The sequence below is a fragment of the Alternaria atra genome (assembly GCF_907166805.1).
Source record: "Alternaria atra isolate CS162 genome assembly, contig: 35, whole genome shotgun sequence".
Classification (NCBI taxonomy): domain Eukaryota; kingdom Fungi; phylum Ascomycota; class Dothideomycetes; order Pleosporales; family Pleosporaceae; genus Alternaria; species Alternaria atra.
This window is the reverse complement of record NW_025091334.1, coordinates 1,922,825-1,943,145: the sequence shown is the minus strand read 5'-3', so window position 1 is coordinate 1,943,145 and position 20,321 is coordinate 1,922,825. Positions and strand designations below refer to the sequence as shown.

General features: G+C 50.9%; 6 protein-coding genes across 6 annotated transcripts; 5 read left to right on the top strand and 1 right to left on the bottom strand.

The window, feature by feature from the left end:
- Positions 1 to 966: 966 nt before the first annotated feature.
- On the top strand, positions 967 to 2,937 carry ALTATR162_LOCUS11544 (uncharacterized protein; the record flags this gene model as incomplete). The annotated part of the gene is made up of 2 exons (XM_043319186.1): positions 967 to 1,239; positions 1,291 to 2,937. The coding sequence occupies 2 exons, from the start codon at positions 967 to 969 to the stop codon at positions 2,935 to 2,937; spliced, it is 1,920 nt and encodes a 639-aa protein (XP_043175121.1).
- A 647-nt stretch (positions 2,938 to 3,584) lies between these two features.
- ALTATR162_LOCUS11543 (uncharacterized protein) lies at positions 3,585 to 4,355 on the top strand (the record flags this gene model as incomplete). Its single annotated transcript, XM_043319185.1, has 1 exon — positions 3,585 to 4,355. The coding sequence occupies one exon, from the start codon at positions 3,585 to 3,587 to the stop codon at positions 4,353 to 4,355; it is 771 nt and encodes a 256-aa protein (XP_043175120.1).
- Positions 4,356 to 5,748: 1,393 nt separating this feature from the next.
- Positions 5,749 to 7,675, bottom strand: ALTATR162_LOCUS11542 (uncharacterized protein; the record flags this gene model as incomplete). Its single annotated transcript, XM_043319184.1, has 4 exons — positions 5,749 to 6,535; positions 6,586 to 6,949; positions 7,014 to 7,043; positions 7,093 to 7,675. 4 exons carry the CDS (start codon positions 7,673 to 7,675, stop codon positions 5,749 to 5,751), a joined length of 1,764 nt encoding a protein of 587 aa, XP_043175119.1.
- A 1,066-nt stretch (positions 7,676 to 8,741) lies between these two features.
- On the top strand, positions 8,742 to 13,821 carry ALTATR162_LOCUS11541 (uncharacterized protein; the record flags this gene model as incomplete). Its single annotated transcript, XM_043319183.1, has 5 exons — positions 8,742 to 8,987; positions 9,039 to 9,659; positions 10,708 to 11,869; positions 11,919 to 13,220; positions 13,277 to 13,821. The coding sequence occupies 5 exons, from the start codon at positions 8,742 to 8,744 to the stop codon at positions 13,819 to 13,821; spliced, it is 3,876 nt and encodes a 1,291-aa protein (XP_043175118.1).
- A 1,233-nt stretch (positions 13,822 to 15,054) lies between these two features.
- ALTATR162_LOCUS11540 (uncharacterized protein) lies at positions 15,055 to 16,987 on the top strand (the record flags this gene model as incomplete). Its single annotated transcript, XM_043319182.1, has 5 exons — positions 15,055 to 15,292; positions 15,344 to 15,660; positions 15,708 to 16,139; positions 16,190 to 16,434; positions 16,480 to 16,987. The coding sequence occupies 5 exons, from the start codon at positions 15,055 to 15,057 to the stop codon at positions 16,985 to 16,987; spliced, it is 1,740 nt and encodes a 579-aa protein (XP_043175117.1).
- A 631-nt stretch (positions 16,988 to 17,618) lies between these two features.
- ALTATR162_LOCUS11539 (uncharacterized protein) lies at positions 17,619 to 19,328 on the top strand (the record flags this gene model as incomplete). Its single annotated transcript, XM_043319181.1, has 4 exons — positions 17,619 to 17,819; positions 18,071 to 18,283; positions 18,354 to 18,941; positions 19,014 to 19,328. The coding sequence occupies 4 exons, from the start codon at positions 17,619 to 17,621 to the stop codon at positions 19,326 to 19,328; spliced, it is 1,317 nt and encodes a 438-aa protein (XP_043175116.1).
- Positions 19,329 to 20,321: the final 993 nt, after the last annotated feature.

The window sequence follows — 20,321 nt, the reverse complement described above, 5'->3', positions numbered from 1 at the left end:
GCTCTGTCGCGTAGACGAAGCCACCCGGATCGACGTTTCCTCCTACCTACTACAAACTACCGAGTTATATCTTCTCTACCTGGCGCAAATGGGGCGATTCAGCTTGTTCCTGAAAAGCTTAGGAGCCAACAACGAAGGTTTTGCCGCAGTTTGCAAGCTCGATTTCCAGCTCTTCGGTCGCCATCACCCCAGTGCTGGAAACGATAGCACATACATTGAGTTGATGAAACGATATACAAAGCTAACACAGGTCCAGCTAAAATTCGAAGTTGATTAGAGTGAGTGATCGTAATGCGATGCAGGATGTTCTGGTCGATTGCACGCCGTTGATCGAGAGTTTGGTGAAGTGGCTTAGAGAGGGGTTTGGGGCTAGGGGAAGAAAGGTTGATGTTAGGTATGTGGAAGCGAGCAGTCCGGGTCCGAGCTGGGGTAGGTGCATCTGAAAATTGTAGTTGTTGAAGCTTTCATCTGAAGTCAATCAGGATGGAATGAAACGTGCTGTCGTCGAGAAGGCGAAAGTACTAGTTGCATTGCCAATTGCAGTCTCTTGGGTCGCCTTACAATCAAAACTTCCCAGTTTCTCTTACCTTGGTTGTCGAAGATGGTTGCATAGTGAAAGCGTAGATGACGTTGGAAGGCGTGTGTGTAAGGTGAAGTTGGGCTGGTCTCCCGGCCACGGCTATGACTAAGCGAGCGCCGCTGGATTCATGCTTGCCGTCTGATCCCAGCCCTCACCAGCCTCATTTATCCTACCACGACCGAGCGCGTCCGCAACACCATCGTCGCTCTACCATTTTTGACCATCACCGCTATTGCTGCATCCGCGCGCATTCTGGGGATCCACTTTTGAGATTGCCGGCGCGCTTTCCCCGCCACGCGCATCGAGTTATCCGCGACGCGTCGACGTAAACAACAGCGCGACTTCTCCATCACCCCGCCCACGAACCGCTCTACTTAGCCACCACTATGTTTCTTCCAGAGGACCTCCTATTCAAGCAGGGTGCCCTTGCGCACGTCTGGCTCGCTTCGAACCAGCAGAAGAAGCTTACTAAAGCTCAAGTGCTGCAGCACAAGATCCCAGAGAGTTGTGAGGTCATCATCCGACCAGAGGTGGCTGCTGGCGGTCCACTTGCGTTGCGATTGAACGCGCAGTTGCTTCTCGGTGAGGTGCGCATCTACAGCAAGAAGGCGCACTATCTCCAGGATGACTGTCAAGAGGCCTTGTGGAAGATCAAGATGGTAAGTTCCAAGTTTGCCTGCGCGTCATGACCAATTCTGACCCGCATGCAGGCTTTCCGTCCCGGAAACATCGACCAACCTGCTCATACTCATGTCGCCAACCCTACCAACTTGATATTACCAGACCAAATCACCGACCTTGATCTGTTGGCTCCCATGCCCGACCCGTCGTTCCTTCTCTCACAGCCTCTTGGTGGCAGTCTCGACCTTGGCAACACCACAGTACCCGACTGGGACAACAGCCAGTTTCTTTCCGGTAGCATTGAACAGGCGCGTATGGAACCTATGGAACTTCCGGAAGATGATCTGGACCTGGACATTGGAGAGGGCGATGTCTTGCAGCCAACAACAGCCTACGATGAGGGCACCAGCATCGAGTTCGGCCGTAACGCACCTTTGGAACGACGTCGGTCTGAGGAATTTACTGGACTGGGCAAGGATCTGATCGTAGACGACGATGATCTCGGCATAGATATTGGCGAAGAGCCTCCAACTGAGCTCGCACGTGGCCCGCAACTCAACCTGGACGATGACATGGATATTACCATGGGCGGCATAGATATCATGGATACGGAGCTCCCAGTAGGCGGGTCCATCGCTGGCGACTTCCCTGTGCGACAACGCGAGGAATCGCCACTATCCGAGCTGGGAGAAGAAGAGGCCACACGCCTTGAGCAGGAGGTCGCCGAGCAGCATGCTACCATGTTCGAGCCCGAGCAAGAGCAGGAAGAGGAAGAATCCGTCCATCAAGCCCGCGCCAAGCGCAGGAGGGTCATTGGAGCCGACGCTGAGACTATGATCTCAAGCCACCAGCTGAGGGAGCAACAGAACAACCGCGAAAAGATCCTTAAGCCTGCTTCGTTCCTGCCTCGCGATCCTCTTCTGATGGCCCTGCTTAACATGCAGAAGTCTGGAGGGTTTGTCTCGAGCATTCTGGGCTCTGGCCGAAGTCAAGGCTGGGCTCCAGAGCTTCGAGGCATTCTTTCCCTCGAGGTCATCTCACGTCCAGCTCAGAAGCGTAAGCGTGATGGTGCGATTGCGGACAATGGTGCCACGGAAGATGAGGCAGTAGCCGAAGGAGAGAAGACCCCACAGTTGCAGCTGGAGTTTGAGCAAGATGAGCCAACTTTGGGTGACATTGGCATTGGTGGAGATAACGAGCCCACGCTTCGATCGGATGACATTGTTCAACTTCCCGATGATCCTGGTTTCCAGCAGATTGGTGACGACGACGAGGATATCATGTCGCCCATCCCAGACAACTTCGACGACACAACCGCGCCGCTAGTCCACCCCGATGAAGCCGGACCAGTATCACTAGGCACCAAACACGCCGTTCATTTCTTGCGGGAGCAGTTCGGACCGGAAGCTGAAGAGAGCGAGTCGGAACGACAGAAGAACAGCATAGTCTTCCAAGACGTCTTCCCAGAGACCCGCACATCACGAACAGACGCGACGAAGATGTTCTTCGAGATGCTGGTACTGGCGACCAAAGACGCCATCAAGGTTGAGCAGCCAGCCAACGAGCTTGGTGGCCCTCTACGCATTCGCGCTAAGCGTGGTCTATGGGGACAATGGGCAGAGACCGGTGCTAGTGGCGAGCTGGCGTCTGAGGCCCAGGCTGCACCTACAGGAGACCCCGACGCGCCTGCTGAGGCTATTTTCCAGGGACCATCCGAGGTGTCGGTATCCGCGTAGGCTTTCAACAATCTGTCCGCTTAACAGACTTTCTTTAGGGCTAGGTACCATCTGGCGGTGTTGGCTAGATACCCTTTCTTTGGCATGACTCATTTTACTTTGTAGGCGCTGCTTTGAATGGTGTTTTGGAGTTGATGTGGAAAATGGTTTTGCTGGAAAGTTGGCCCCTTGTATTATGGTATCAGGATAGTTACATCAGCTTTGGAAGACGGAACGCATTCAGTGCTACCATTACAGCTTTATCGCTAATCTTTCCCACTGTTTTCCAAGTAGAATCTAACTCAGAAACAGCATATATTTGTATGATTCTAGATCATTTACTTGAGGTTGTTCGTTCCTGGCGTGGGTGCCCGCTTTGACAAAAGCCAAGATGAAATCAGATTCCCCAAAAAGTTCCTATGGACTGGTAAGAACCCAAACCATGGTATTGACGACACATCAACCATGGAGCCACAAACGGGACTGAGATCGCGTGACCCACGCCCCTCTTCCCAGTGCCTTCTAATTTTCGCAATCATCGAAAAAAGCCAACGACATATCATCCACATCGCCCTCAAATCTCATCCCCATCAGAATCTTTGCGTCCCATCCACAAGGTTACCTTACAAAACCTCCTAAGCCTTCTTGTACATCTTTCTCTTCCCAAGATGTCCGAACTCAGCAACATCCCACCAGTCACTCATCAAGATTCTTTAGTTCTGCACACAGCGGTCGACTTCGGTCACAAAGAGGGCATCGGTGTCGGTATCATCCAACGCGCGGCAACAAACGCAGCCTGGACCAGCACCCTACCAATGGAGGAGCACAAACACGGCATCGAGCGTGGGCAGGTCAGAGCTAAGAACGTCAAAACGCGCGAAAGAGCTCATATGTTCGCGCTCATACTTGCCATGGGGCTAGCACGCAGTACACTCAAACGACGATGTACTACCACACGCATCAAAATGCAAAGTGTCACGGTGCTCGGTAGTGTGCCAGCGGTGGTTGAACTGATCAAGTATCACCGAGCTCACGATGCCAAGAGTCTTGAATCCGTGGTGAGCACGGAGGACCGCTCGATGATCAAAAGAGTCTTGGCGAGTGTAAAACGACTGTCGCGATACAATGTCCAAGTCACAGTCGTAGGAGATGGGCAAGAAGGCAATACTGTGGAGGCAGCAAGAGTAAAGATGATTGCCCGCCAGAGAAAGAAGAAGGCGTGTCGTCGCCGTTATCACGCACGACGAATCATGTCCACAAATGTCGGGACGGCAGGCGATGAGGAAGAAGATGGAGGAAGCGACGAGGAAGAGAATGGAGTGGGCGATGGGGAAGAAAGGAGAAAGGATAGTTTGCATTCGAGACCTATGACAGAAAGAGAATCGTCAAGTACATTCATGATAAATGAGACAGGTGAGCCTGAGTTGCATTGGACTTGAATACATACTCCTCATTCCAGCGCTGCAGGTCAACTGACACAAAACGAGCAGAATCAGGCAGCCCAATCTCCGGGCCTCCGAAACCTCCAAACCTTCAAGCCTTGCCATATATACTCTTGCTTCGAACACGGGCCGATTCGAACCTTTTAAAGATGCGGAGGCCATGCAGAATGCATAGGGATGCCCACGAAACGGCTGTATGACAACAGGATCACGCGGACCGAGCCAGAGACGGAACGAGACAATGGGAGATAGTATGAAATCGTGTTGATAGGGGAGCCGTTCGGCTCAAGGAATGATGAATAGCTGCCGATGCAAATGAGATACGGGAGTTGAAAAGATCTGTGAGACGCGAAAGTTTCCTTTCGTCCGCAAGTTACGAGTGAATGCGGGAAGAGGAATGCCGAAGCAAAAAAACCCGACCAGTCTAACCTCCAGTCCCCTCGGGTTGCTGAGGAGTTGTACCCCCGCGAAATGGTACTTTCCCAAATCGCTGGTCTACGTTGCTCCCCATCGATGCAGGATATGCGCACTAGGCGGTGGAAAGGTCTCACCTGCTCAAGTCCAGAAAATACGCGGTCACGACAGTGCACTCTGTCAGTGTGACCGAGTGACTGGCGAGAGGCTGGTCTCAGTCAGACGGTAGTATGAGCGTCGAATAGGGAGGCATGGAAGAAATAGGGTTGGCGTGCACGCCGATGTGGAGAGGCAACGGACAATGGTGATTTGCGTCGATGTGCCCAAGTGTCTTATGGTAAGGTGGCCGTATCAGAAAGAAAGAAAGAGATGTCGAGAAGACCAAGGTGATCAAGAATGAAGATACCGTGACTCATGAGCCGAAAAGAAAGGCTGAATTGCATCACATGAGTGGAAGTGTTGGTGGATTGTGGTGTGAAGAAGAGGTGGATGATTGCGAGCAGCAGGCCGACTCAACTTCCTCGGCACTTTGGATATTCTAGAACGCATGACGCGATACTAGGCACGCGTATAGAATAAATCTCTGTATACTCAAACTGCGCTCTAGCTAAGGAATATAGAGACTTTCATCTCTTCCTTTCTTCTTTTGCATAGCAACAACGTAGAATAAAACACTGAAAATACTATAGAGAACTACCTATACTAATTCGGTTTACTCTGAGAAGTTTAGGAATAAGTTTTTAAAGAGATTTATCATTGTAGACTCTACTATAATGGCTGAACATTAGCAGCGTGGATGTGTGAAGTGATGGTTGCGAAGTCTGTTGGTGTCGGCGCTGTGTTAAACACGTGCTGATCTGAGAATACTACGGTAGCACTACCTAAGGGCCATCACCATAATTACACGTTAAAAAACTGCTTGCTCGGCTATCGAAAATCACAGTATCTCCACAACGACGGATCATGTAGCCGTTCTTCACACGTCCCAGTCCAAGATCGGGATATTATCGAGCTCTGAGCCATGGAAGCCATAGAGGAGGTCATCTACTGTTACCGGTTGTTCGTTGAAGAGCTGTTGTTGGTCCTGGTACATCCAAGTTGCGGTATTGTCGTAAGGCCTATTTGATGTCTCGGTAGTCGAGTGGGCGAGATGCGATTGCGCAGGCGTGGCCATGTCTGAAGGATTGGCAGAGCCTGCTAAACCTGGCTGGACTATGTGCGATGGCTCTTGCTCTCGCTCTCGGACGAAACTCTGAATAATGCCATCTATGTCGAGACTTTGAGAGCTAGGTTGGCGGCTCGTCAATCTACTTGGCGATACACCCGGTGTACTGTTGTGGCTGCCATAACAAACGTCTCTATTGATCCGTGTGTCGTCCGGGTTGGACATCGCGACCCCCAATCTTTTCATCAGATTCTGCACAATGGCATTGGCGCGTCGCACTGCCCAATTTGTCTCTTGGTTCTCGCGAAACACGGCCAAACAAGCCTCGAGGCTGCTGTGAGCTTGAGAGCCCGGACCACGCCTCGCCGCAATACGGACGTGTACGGTCGCTGCTACATAAGTCGCATATGAAATCAGGTAGGGAGCTCTTCGCACACTAAAAGCTTTATCGTATACCCGAAGAAGCTGTACAATGTCATCCGCTGCGGTGGCACAGGCCATGAACGAATTCACAGAAATGGCGCGGGAAGTATTGTAGAGGTGCCCGTCGGCGACGAAAGGTCGATGTAGCAGAATGGTGAGGACATTGTAGAGAGCGCTAGAATATTATTAGTGTTTCCTTTATATTTTTGTTATTCTGGAACTTACTACAAGCTAAGAACATGCGGAGGAGGAGTCATAGCAGCTTGGTTTACATCTATGGCGAGATGCTCAGGCAGGAGCCTGCGCCACGTTATTAGCTTCTGATGGATGCTCTCTAGTTTGGAGGACAGCTCTGCAGGGCTTGCATCAAAGCTTCTTTCGGTATAAATAGTGCTGAGAATATCACTGAGGATGACTGAGAGCTGGCAGAGCTGTCGGAATGTCGAGATACTATATGCTGGAGAGCCTAGATAGGTAGCGTCTGATTGCGTAGAGTATGAAAAGGGAGTCCAATGCTCAAGTTCCTCGTATGTATCCTGGAACTTAATGGGCACGAGTGTGTCTGACTCTTTCATGGTGACCGGGCGACCTTTAGTTTTGGAGTATGAAGTCAATGTTTGTCTTACGTGCAGCTTAAGCATTGGAGTTCTTACCTTGGTACAAGCTTTGGATTTTGTCAACGACTGAATCTCTTGTCAGTGAATTTAAAGGCTGTATAAAGACTTTACTCACCAAATGCTGCCCAAAAGACACGACGCCGAATTTCATGATCCTCATCAGATAGTTTACGAGACCCTGACAAGACAGGTGTGTCAACGTGGATACCAAGATCGACGATCATGCGGAATGCTAGTCCAGCATAGAGCCAGGCGGCACTGCGTTCATCGCCCAGAGCAAAAAGAGAGTTGGTCATAACAAGTAGAGCCTGAATGGTCGTAATCTCACTCTTATCTAAAGCACCGCCTAGAAGCTCTCGCACTCTTTGACGAAACTGCCAACCTGCAGTGCGGACATCATCCACTACTCGGCGGACCTCGTGGCGTGGACTGAACTTGGACGCACCGAAGTAGATGGCGTTGAGAAGCAGCTTGGAGAAATAGGGACCGCCGCAGGCCATGTCACGCATGAAGGCTGGGCGATAGGTTGTGAGGAACGAGTGATGTTGTCGGTTCCAGTGTAGTGACAGCAAGTGCATGCCGAGTTCAGGCTCGACACCATCAAAGTCGAGCTTTCCAAGGCGGTGATTAAGAGTTTCTAATTGTCTCTGACGTGCAGCTTCAGCAACAAGACCTTTCTCGACCCATTCATCTGGCATTTGGGGACGTGCTTCGACAGTGTTTCGATCATTAGATCCTTCGTCGAACAGAGTGCTGGTGCGTCCATGATAGCTAGAGGAGCCGTTGGGAGCAATGACGATACGTGAAACATCTCTGGGTGTAGTTGTAGCGGGTTGTGCAACAGAAGCAGAAGCAACAGTAGATGGGGCCAATGTTGATACTCTTTCTGCTCGAGGTGTCTTACGCGGACGACTAGTGGCATGCTGGGCGTCATCTATGCCTGTGGGCTCATAGTGGCATGTTGTCCCATGGGTTTTGCAGCTTGCGCAGGTTGGCCTTTCAGCACTACATTTAATCTGCCGGTCTCAGTGTCAAGCTTCAACGGCATGTAGGCGTGCAACCACAAACCTTTCTCCGACGGCAAAATGTACACGCCTCGACAGCCCGCTTGCGGGTGCGGCTTGTCACAGTCACATGGGCGTCCGTTCCATTCGTAGCCATAGCGTTGCACAACGGGCCAGCACGATGGAGATATCGGCGGATAGGCGTGGTCTTGCCTTACGGGAACGATTTGCCCCCGTCCAGGAAAGCCGCGGCTAATCTTCGGTCTTTCTATCCGCGGGAGCGCAACTTCTTAGCATCCCACGGGAAGCAACGCGGTAACGGAAGCAACCATGCCTGCCCCTTGTCATCTACCCGTACAATGAACCCGTTGCAGGCTGCAAGTTCCGATTAAAGCTATTCGAAAAGTGTCCAGCTTAGGGATATATATGGGAGCTACATCGTCTTACAAAATGTATCATTTACACCTGCAGAGAGCGCATTACCGAGTACATTATTATTCGTCGTAGTATCAATCCTCTATAGATGCTCCGCTCGCTTTCGAAAACGACCATCTTCCAGAAGGCACATCTCTCAACCGTCTCACACGTCTCGCCGATACGTATGCCAGAATTCCCTATGGCGTACGAACGTACACCAAGAAGGGTGCGACACAGCCTACCAGCCGTATTGATGCGTGCTGGTACTTCGAAAGGTCTCTTCATTCATCGACATGACTTGCCGGCTTCCGAAACAGCTTGGGCAGGCCCGTTACTCGCCGCCATGGGTTCTCAAGGCTCAGACGCTCGGCAGATTGATGGGGTCGGCGGAGCGACTTCGACGACTTCCAAGGTTGCAGTGGTTTCATCGTCGACTCGCATGGGAGTTGATGTTGACTACACGTTTGTGCAGGTAGCTGTAGGTCAAGAGGCGGTCGATTTCAGTGGAAATTGTGGAAACATGTGCGCAGGCGTTGGGCCGTTTGCACTACAAGAAGGACTGGTGCGTGCAAGTCCCGGACAAAAGACTGTGAGTTGATTCGTGTTGGACAAGGTTATATCATGCTTACTTATCGCCCAGCTCGATGTTCGGATATTCAACACAAACACGTCGCGGGTCATCGTCGACACTGTTCAGGTAGACGAGGATGGCTCGTTCAGCGAAGACGGAGACTACGCGATTCCAGGTGTCGAGGGGACCGGAAGTGAAGTAAAAGTTGCTTTCGTCGACCCTGCGGGCAGTATGACCGGAACTTTGTTTCCTACCGGGAGACGACGCGACACCATCCAAGTGAGGGAGAAAGATGGCAGTGGCTTCTCAGTGAAGGCCACGTTGATCGACGCGGCGAATCCTTTTATCATTGTCGACGAACGGACATTACCACCACACCTGAAGACGGGAAGTAAAGATACTACTGGCTATCTCGGGCACATTGAGTCCATAAGACGTGCTGGCGCCGTCATGATGGGCCTCGCTCCCGATATAGACGCCGCTGCAAAGATTCGCGGAACACCGAAGCTGGCCATCATATCTTCTCCTCGATCAGATCGTCACCTCAGGAAAGAAAGAGCAGATATTCATGTTCAGGCTTTCAGCATGGGCAAACCCCACCCAAGCCTACAACTCACGGGCGCAGCGTGCTTAGCGTCGGCAGTATGCATCCAGGGCACTGTCGCACATAGCCTTGCATTAGAAGGCAAGGTACAGTCGTCCTGGCAAACGCTTTGGCCTGAACGGACACCGAGTCCCTGCTCAGACTCTGATGAAAGCTCTTTCGGTCTGCTACCGAGCCAGAGGACAGTATCTCTGTCGCATTCGAGCGGGTCGATCAAGGTCGATGTTTTGGCCACGAGCTCAGAATCCTTTGTTTTTGTTGATAGATGCGTTGTCTCACGGACGGCTAGGCGGTTGTTCGAAGGGAAAGTGTATTATTACTCTAGTGTGTAAGAGATGCAGTGATTGTACGATACGAGATGGGAATGGAGGAAATGCCACTTCAGCCACACCTGAGATATTGTGGAGGCTGAAATATGACATCACATGCAGAGAGGCCGAAGCGCGCCATCACTTGATTGTGCAGCGGAGATGTACCTGCCAAGGCCGTAATACGTCTGTAAGGCTTCTAGAAGTCGACACCACGTTGGCGATGTAGTTGGAAATATAGCACCAAGCCGCAAGCAGAGGCTACGGAGGGTGTTTCGAAATAATGCAACGTCGTCAGATGGTACTAGTGTAGTCATGTCAAACAATTGTTGATGTGAAAGTCGTGACAAGACCCCGGATCGCTGCGATGGTGCTACGGCACCCCTGCTCGCGAGTACCGCTGGTTTGACGTTTTGGTCCATCATCAACATCCAGCAACTGCATCCCCAAAGACAGCACGTAACCGTCTTCCGATTGCCTTCACCGTGCTCGCTCGCCAATCGAACACGTCTTTTATTACTACTAGCACCAATGCGATAATCCAAGACGACGGGCATCTTTTTCTACGCTAGCTTTGGACGGATAGGCCACGTTGGACCGCGGCGCAACAGTCGACTCCTGGCCATGCCAACATGTCAAAAGCATCCACGCCCTCATTACCCCTCTACAATGCCTCAGGACTGCCCTCCAAGTCTTCGCGGCCCTCTTCGCCCATGCTGCAGCCTCCAGAACCCCTCAAGCGGAGCACCACGCCCTCAGTACGCTATGCGCTTTCACCACGTCTACCATGTAGCCCTGGACACGCCCGCTGACCATGTGTGAACAGTCAATAACATCGGCTCATTCCCTCCTCTCGGCACAGGACACGGCGCAGAAGCTCTCGACATCGCTAACACACGGCCTCTCCGCCTCAGACGCCTCGGCGCGCATACACATCCATGGCACCAACGAACTCCCCCACGAAGAGCCCGAACCGCTCTGGCTCCGATTTCTCAAGCAATTCAAGGAGACGCTCATTTTGTTGTTGCTGGGTTCTGCTGCCGTCTCCTTTATAATGGGCAATTTGGAAGATGCCGTGAGCATTGCTGTGGCAGTGACGATTGTGGTGACGGTAGGCTTCGTACAAGAATACCGGTCGGAGAAGTCAATAGAGGCGCTGAACCAACTGGTTCCGCATTCGGCACACATTATTCGCGCTGGCGTAGAGCAATCACGGGGCGGTCGCATACCAAATGGTACAGCAACCGAGGGCGTAGAGTTGGAGAACTTGAAAGACACCACAGCATCGCTGGCGGCGGCAGAGCGCAAGTCGACCACCATATCCGCGACATTATTGGTACCGGGCGATCTGGTCCTATTCCACACGGGAGACCGCATCCCAGCCGACATTCGCATCACGCACGCAGCCGACCTCAGCATCGACGAGTCGAACCTTACCGGAGAGAACGAGCCTGTCTCCAAGTCGCCAGACATCATCACACATCCCTCGGGCATACAACGGCCATCCTCTCCTTTCTATGCGTCCGAAGCCGCTGGAACGGTCGGCGCTGATATACGGCTGAATGATCAGAAGAACATTGCATTCATGGGTACACTGGTTAGATCGGGCTATGGACAGGGAATCGTCGTCGGTACAGGAGGCAACACGGAGTTTGGCGCCATTTCTGCTTCTCTGCAGCAAATCGAGAGCCCGCGGACGCCTCTACAGCTTTCCATGGACCGTCTGGGCAAAGACCTAAGTTACATGTCTTTCGGAGTCATCGCCTTCATTGGACTGGTGGGACTATGGCGCGGTTGGAAGTTCTTAGAAGTCTTTCAGATTGCAGTGTCACTTGCCGTCGCCGCTATTCCTGAAGGACTACCGATTATTGTTACTGTCACGCTTGCGCTGGGTGTGTTGAGGATGTCTAAGCGCGACGCTATTGTTCGAAGGTTACCCAGTGTTGAGACATTGGCTTCAGTCAATGTCGTGTGTACTGACAAGACAGGTGGGTTGAGCAATTCCACTACAACGCAGCATATACTGACTACGACCAGGCACACTGACGACGAATCATATGACTGTCACCAAGATATGGCATTTTGACGAATCAGCACCGGTTGACGTCAAGAAGAAGCACGATTCAACGGACCTCGATTCACCTACGCGAAACATACTACGCATCGGCAACATTGTCAACAACGCTCGCTTGTTGAGCGACCAGGCCGCATCAGCATCCACTGCGGCAGTGCTATCTTCAACTCTCGGTTGCGATGACAACTCTGCAGCCAAGAGCCGATGGGTTGGTCAACCCACCGATGTTGCTCTCCTTGACTTAATGGATGCTTTCGGAGAAGAGGACATCCGGGAAATGCTCGGCGACCGCAAGTTCGAGACACCCTTCAGTTCGGAAAGGAAGTGGATGGGGGTCGTCGTTGGCGGTAATTCTGGCAACCACACACCCGGATCCGACTATGCCTATATCAAAGGTGCACTGGAGAGGGTTCTGGACCGCTGTGATACGTATGTAACGGCACAAGGGAAAGAGGTGGCATTGGACCAAGCACGTAAGCAAGAAGCGATCAAGGCCGCCGATTCAATGGCGCAAGAGGGTTTACGTGTGCTCGGCTTCGCAAGCGGTGCGTCCAAAGCAAAGAAGAGGAATGGCGCCAGTGGCACAGCCTCACCCGCACCGTCTACCAACTCGGCACTCGGTGATGATGAGCAGTACCGTGGTCTTGTGTTCGCTGGCCTAGTTGGCATGAACGACCCGCCACGTAAAGGTGTAGAGCGAGCCATTCGGAGACTGATGGCCGGCAAAGTCAAGGTCATTATGATCACAGGCGATGCAGAGACTACAGCAGTCGCCATCGGCAAGAGCCTGGGTATGCCCATTACACCAAACTCAGCACTTGGACGCTCGGTCATCTGTGGTGATGAACTGGATCGTATGAGCGAGGAAGAACTTGCACAGGCCATTGCGACAACCTCAATCTTTGCGCGAACTAGTCCTGAGCATAAGATGAAGATTGTCCGAGCGCTGCAATCGCGAGGCGATGTTGTGGCAATGACTGGCGATGGTGTCAACGACGCGCCCGCGCTCAAGAAAGCAGACATTGGCATCTCTATGGGTCGACTGGGCACGGATGTTGCAAAGGAGGCCGCAGATATGATTCTGACAGATGACAACTTTGCGACCATCCTCAACGCGATTGAAGAGGGCAAAGGCATCTTCTACAACATTCAAAATTTCCTGACTTTCCAACTCAGCACCAGCGCGGCAGCACTGAGCTTAGTGCTGCTGAGCACGTTTCTTGGCTTCCAGAATCCGCTGAATGCCATGCAGATTCTCTGGATCAGTGAGTCCATCTTGTATCTCCACCCCCTCTAGTCCCTCCTAACCATCGACCCACAGACATCCTCATGGACGGCCCACCCGCACAATCCCTCGGTGTAGAGCCCGTCGACCCAGCCGTCATGGCCCTACCCCCTCGCCCACGCCAGGCCCGCGTCCTGACCCGCCCACTGATTCAACGTGTCCTCCAATCCGCCACCATCATCATGCTCGGCACTCTAACAACCTACTATCTCGAAATGTCCACAGATAACCTTGTTACCGCACGCGACACCACCATGACTTTTACCTGCTTCGTCCTCTTCGACATGTTCAACGCACTAACCTGCCGTTCCGCCACCAAATCCGTCCTTGCAGGCGAGATTGGCGTCTTTGACAATAAAATGTTCAATTACGCAGTCTCGGGCAGTTTGCTGGGACAATTAGCTGTTATTTACTTCCCGCCACTGCAAAGCGTTTTTCAGACCGAGGCCCTGGGTTTGGGCGACCTCGCGCATCTTGTTGCTGTGGCGAGTTGTGTGTTTTGGGCGGATGAGGGGAGGAAGTGGTATGTTCGGTGGAAGGGGAAGAGAGGGTATGGTGGGGGGTATAGCACCGTTGTCTGATCTTGGAGAGTTGGGTAGAATATGGAGGTGTAGAAGCGTTATAGCGCGCAATGGAAGTTGTTGTTACTGATGATGTGTTTTGCGGTAACTGTGATTTTGCTGATTATACGGGATGGTTGAGCTGACAGTTGATGTATTTCCTGACAAAGGCTGACGTCAACGGAACATGTACTACTCGAAGGCTATGTATGAAACCTTCTCTCTCTATCTTTACCACATCCTATTCACCGCAACTAATATATGAGGCGTACATCTGAGATACTGCGTCGTGTCAAAGCCCTTACATGAATCTATGTCAGTGAAGATCTGCTTTAGGCCTTATTTGCCTAGGTTCGGTGACGACAAAATTGTAGTTCTGCGAGAAGCATGTCAACATTAAGCTATACGGCTCTATTCGTAGTGTCTGTGAAGGACGAGAGGAGTGGACGCTAGGATCGGCCAACTCGGAGTCCGCGGGCGGACCTTTTTTGCTTCCGCGCCCACCCCTATCCAGGCATGCACCGCCCACAACGCACCATCATTTACAGGCACGCCCAAGGACGACCGGCAATGGATGACAAGGGCGCGGTGTCAGCATTTCAATCGTTGGATATGCGTTTGCGAAACTCACTGCCACCGCAGAGGATCCAGTGTGGCTCCATCTATACGGCAGGTGGCTCAGCCGACGCCCATGCTTTACTATCGTTTTGGACTATTACTCGCGTACTTGGCAAGATCTCAATCCTTCTCAGTCCTATGCGAACCTGAGCCGTTGATGTTTTGTCGTTCTTCGCATCTGCTACAAAGCCTCTCATGAAACCTCTTAATACCCTTGTTTTGATTCGCCACTAGACACTCTATGTGTTTTCTTCATTCTCCAATTTTCCTCACTGTCCAACTCAACCACTTTGTTTCACTTTTGAGTAGGTCATCATGGACATAAACCCGGTGGTTAGTATCGCACTCTGAGCAACAACGGTTACCTAACTTAGACTAGTGCGATACCTGCAAGATGCGAAAGGTTTGGCATATTGTTTTCCTCCTATGAGATGCCTTTATTGACGATCGCCGAAGGTCAAATGCGATCGTAACGATCCCTGTGGCAACTGCATAGACGGCAAGATACAATGCACGCGTACAGCTTCAGCTCGTGGCACATCCAAACGACGAAGAGGCGCTGAAGTCATGTCGGCACACAAGCAAAGTCGACGTCACGAGCTCCAAACGTCACCCGCATCCTCTCATTCACCCAGTATGCCTCCATCGCCGTCGATAGCGGAGGCGCAGGACTTCATTCGCCGGGAGATCAAAACCGGAAATCACATGCCTGCGGAGAGGCTAGCTGTTCTGAAAGAGGCGATGTCTTTTGTGAACCATCTCTCGCAAGTCAACAAGCCATGGGGTAGTTCAAACCCGCCTACTACACGGGTTCTTGATGTATTGGAAGACATATCATACCCTAGTATCGAGGTTCTGTATTGGATGGTTCGCGGTAGGCTTTGTAGTACCGCTTACACGTCTTACAGCTGACCGTCGATATTAGACTTGAAAGGACGGAACCTTGGTCCTCATGTGCTGGATTACTTCAAGCATGTCTCGCCGAAATCTCTCAAGAATATGGGTTACGCACTAATCTACAGAACCGCGGATCCCGAGACCCTGTTGCTCTATTCAATCTGCGTGAATTCCGCTGCCTTCAAATTTATCAATACTGTACTAGGGGAGGACAGGATGGAAGAAGTGGGCGCAGGTATGCTTGAAAGTGCTGCGAGGTATCTTAAAAGTATCAAGCTGGCCATGACGCGCATCCATCTCCTATCTGCCCCTTCACTTGTTCTTCTACAATCTCTCCTATGCAGCGTAAGAGACTCTCACCGCTCACGACAATATCAGCTAAAATAACACAGGCATTTATCGCGCAAGGTGCTGGAGATTTGACGCATTGCTGGACGTTCATCACAGCTGCATGTAGGATGTGCGAAGACCTAGGCCTTGAAGCCCAAGTCAAAGCCTGTCGAACTGAGACAGAGGATGATATAGAGATCTACTACTGCTATACATGGTGTCACATCCTCGACAAGAATTATTCCATGATGCAGGGAAAGAGTCGCTTCCTGCTTGAGTACGATGGCCTGGATGCGGCACTGTCGTCACCCTTCAACAAAGGCATGTCATCCCTGCTATCTACTTACTTGCATTTCGTCCCTATTCAAGCGATATACATGTCCGAGCTTCATCCAGATCGAATCTCAAACAAAAAGTCGCTTCTATCAAGAGTCGACATCGTGGTGAAGGATTTGCTTGACAGATTGGAGCAGGTGTACACCAGAATAACGAGTGTAAGTCAACGCATGTCTTGGGTTCAAAGCGATGAGACTGATATGTCTAGTTGCATGCTGCATCAGAGTCGTGGGGTGGCCTCCACGTTGCGAGTGAGCTAAGCACCGTTCACTTCTCGTATCATTCGCTCCGGACTTCTATTCTTCGCTCGAGGCAAATCTGCCAGCCAGCGAAACAGCGTATTGACGTCGACTGTCTCCAGTCTGCGCGCATGGCTATGACTACTCTCAAGGTCATTCAAGAAGAATCTATGACCATCACTGATGTTCGAGCACATGTATCGTACATGCACTGGTGAGTAACTACCTCCGCCCTTTGCATCCCAACTAATTGGCTCAGGACTGTGCTCTACCACCCGTTGACGCCTTTCTTCGTGCTATTCTGCAACATCGTAGCATCGTCCAGCGAGTCGGATTTCCAGTTGCTCACCACTGTTACGTCACAACTCGACGGGCTGGCCGATCAGAGCCCACCGATTGCCAAACTTCAGACACTTTTCAAGTCATTCATTGGGCTTTGCGAAGGTCTCGTCAACAAAACCAAGGAGACGTCACCGCATGCAGCGCAATGCGCGCACTCTCAACAAACCGTCGGACATGACCGATCCGTTACGTCTGCACCGCAGCCTCCTGCCCAGTTGTCAGGGGAACAGTTGCAGCTGCCTCTGAACACGAATAGGATCAACACGGAATACGCGAATTCAGTTCAGCCCGCTGACGACATGGCGATGGATTTTCCGACCGACAATAGTATAGGCTTACTTGACCCAAGCTGGGGATTATTCGACACCCAACCTACCATGGGATGGTTAGATGCCGACTTCTCATTCTTCGATAGCAACCAATGATTTAACCACGTACATGGGCGTTGCATGTCACCTCGTTTGTTTAAGCAAATCTTCCGCGCATGTCATCTCTCCACTTTGATGGTTCATCAAACGAGGGTTATGGATGATGAGCAAGAAATCCAACACATACCAACAGTGAGCCTCTGTGCGCTTATGGGACCATGCTGGCATAGCCGCCTCGGCGAAAGTATCCCTTGCCAAGATGTCATAAGGACTCCCGGCCACTGTATTCTAGCCATGCGCAGCGCCAGAACGTCTCAGCCCGAGATCAACAATTCCTTGAGTAACGGCCTGATCCTAGCCTATCATTCCGCTGCGAATTGCACTACAGTGTCGAAGGGCCTGTGACAGCAACGAAAATCTTGGCGTGCCGACTAAAAATAGCCGGTCCCGGACTCCACCATCTCACTCTCGCTGCTGGACGAACGCCGGGAGACGAAGTATTTTCATCGTAGATAAAACTGAAGGATAATGTTAAAGGCATCATGTTGTCAATTCTGCGTAGCTTCCATTTCTTTACCAAATACCACTCACGACTATTGCTTCGTGATATCAGATACTCCTACTTTCATTTCTTTACAGCACGGTTACTACTAACATCGTTTGTTCCAACCCTTTCTTTTTTCCTGATATGGATATTTCAATTCAACTAGATCACCCAAAGGCCATCTTCAGCAATGGCGACTCGATCACGGGCAACATCGTCATTTACTGCCCTGCGAGTGTTACCACTGTTTCGAAAATTACAGCAACGTTAGTCGGCGAGAGTATACTCTCTTATACCGACATAAGCGGCTTGTTGATCGACCGGAAGCAGCAGGATAAGCATCGTGTAAGTACACATAGCATCGCGAGGTGTCTTCCAGGTGGACAAGCTATCAGACTGAGTCTTGTTCGTGTATATAGTTTGCACACGATTTACAGATCGTATTTCCCTCTCGTCATGATCGGGGAGATTCGGGTACCGAAAAGCCGGTAAGGCTGGGCTTTGGGTATCACAGCTTTCGGTTTGCATTGCGGGTAAGTCGTCTTGTTCTTTCATACACACCCTATACGCAATAACTCATCACTAAGTACATATAGATCCCTGATGAGGCAGAGTGTAGCTCATGTCCTCCGGATTCACCATTTATATTGCCCGCATATGATGAGAAATATGCAGACCAATCGACATTCTCTTCGCGCAATATGCTACCACCGTCGATGCACAATCTTGTCGACGGGGCGGCGGTCTCATATCGTATTGACGTAGCAGTAACCAGCATGCGCAATATCTTCAAATCAACAATGAAAAAGGTAAGGAAGACTGGCTCCCTGCAAAGAAGGTAGCCTATGGTGTAAGTATGCTAACGCTAACGACTAGTAGAACTTGAACATCACAGTATGGCCCATGGAAACACATCATCAATCTCTTGACTCCATGTCCGAAAAACCCAGCGCACTCCCCTGCGTAAAGTCAGTACAAGCAACCATCATAGGCCCATATACCCATCTCTCAACACCACACAATTCTCCAACCGAATCCATGCATCGCCTCTCCACAACCGCCTCCGCAGCTCAAATATCGATTTCCGCTCACTTCCTTCCGAACTACTCTCTCCTGCGTAACCGCCACATGACCATGCGACTCAGCATCTTGAAAATCAACTCCTTCGCCTACGACCTCTACCTCCAGTCTTTTCAGATGCTGTTGGTTGGGTACACAGATATCAAAGCCAAGAGCCCATCTCCAACGGATACACAGATCTCGTGCTGGACAATTCAAAGCATGAGTAACATTGGTTTACCCGTACTCCACAACTTTGAGGACGTCGGCGCCGAACGGGAGATTGATAGGAATCTATGGGAGGGCGAGGCGCTGCCAGACATCATTGTACCAAGTTTCGACTCGTGTGGGTTGGTGAGAAGGTATGAGCTGGATATCTCGATGGGATTTCAGTGTCGGGGGGCACAGGTATGTCGAACACATGATCCGAGCGGTTGCCGCCGAACGGTGATTAGTTGAGTATTTACTGATCATACTCAGGATCAGGCTGGTCGGATACTATTTGTTCAGTTGAGAACACCCGTACATATCTCCTCTGGGATACTTCCTGGTCGGCAGCTTGGAAATGGGTATGATAAGAAGTTGTTCCTGGATGGAGAGCTGGTGCCCATCAACATGCGTTCGGAAGAAGACTTGGGTATACATGACGAGCACCGGTATAGCACTACCCAGCGTGCGGATGCCGCGCTTGGACACGACGCCATACCGATGGGTCTGCCGCCTACGTACGAAGAAGCTACCATGGTGTCTCGGCGATCGATTGATACGGTGCTGGCGCATGGTAGGATGAAGTAGGTGTACTCACGGCTGTCAGATCTTGTGCTCGCGTTCAACGCAGCTTATCACGTTATTAGACGAACTTCTTTGGTTAGTGGAGTTATACTTGGGGGTTTATCACGATTTGTTTCTCGTTAGGCTCAAGATAGCATGTTCCATCGTTTTCATTGCATGTACTCTGTAAAGTTCTCACTTTATCGTCTTTACCACACTGTATGTCCAAAATTGGAATATCTCCAACTCATGTTCGTCGATCAAACGCTTCGATGTTTCAATCCTTGCAAATGAGCCAAGAATCTTCTACTAAAGATGCTTCCGGTGTGAATTCCAGGTATAAAAACGACCGGCGCGTCCCTATCGTTTCTCCTTACATCTTTAGTTGTCAGTCTAATTGCAAAACATGTCGACAAGTGCGCCATGTTCGTCTGCCCAGCGACCTCCAAACTTTTGGCCTTTTCAGAACATGTTCCGCCAAAAGCGATTCTGTGATTGTGATATGGAAAATTCAGATCACCTCCAGTCTTCTACATCCCTCGAGGTGTTCTAAACTACATAAACCTCTTCACACTGCGTTATTCGCAACCTTAAAAAGCGAAGTGGATAGCTTACATGACTTTCCTTCCTAGTAGACTTACATAATTACACATTGAAATATTCATGTGTTCGCCTCACACGCTTTTGACTCTACCAACCAAGCACTCAAAGTCTTGCAAAATCAAAAGGCACACCAACAGGAGACATGGGGTCGGCATGCCTCGCTGTACTAAAATCACCATGTGCTTTTCGCATGCGCCCTTTGCCTCACTACATATTACTAAAAACCGAACTACTTACACGCATGCTTGCGATTAGCGTCACTGGTTTCCTATATGAACCCCTTCTTCGCAATATCCTTTCTATCCTACAATACACCGTGGTTTTTCTGTCTGGAAAAGGCGTGTTATGAAAAGGAGGAGAGGACGACTCTACCAAAACTCAGCAAGCGAAAATTTCATGTTTGTGCTGCCCTGA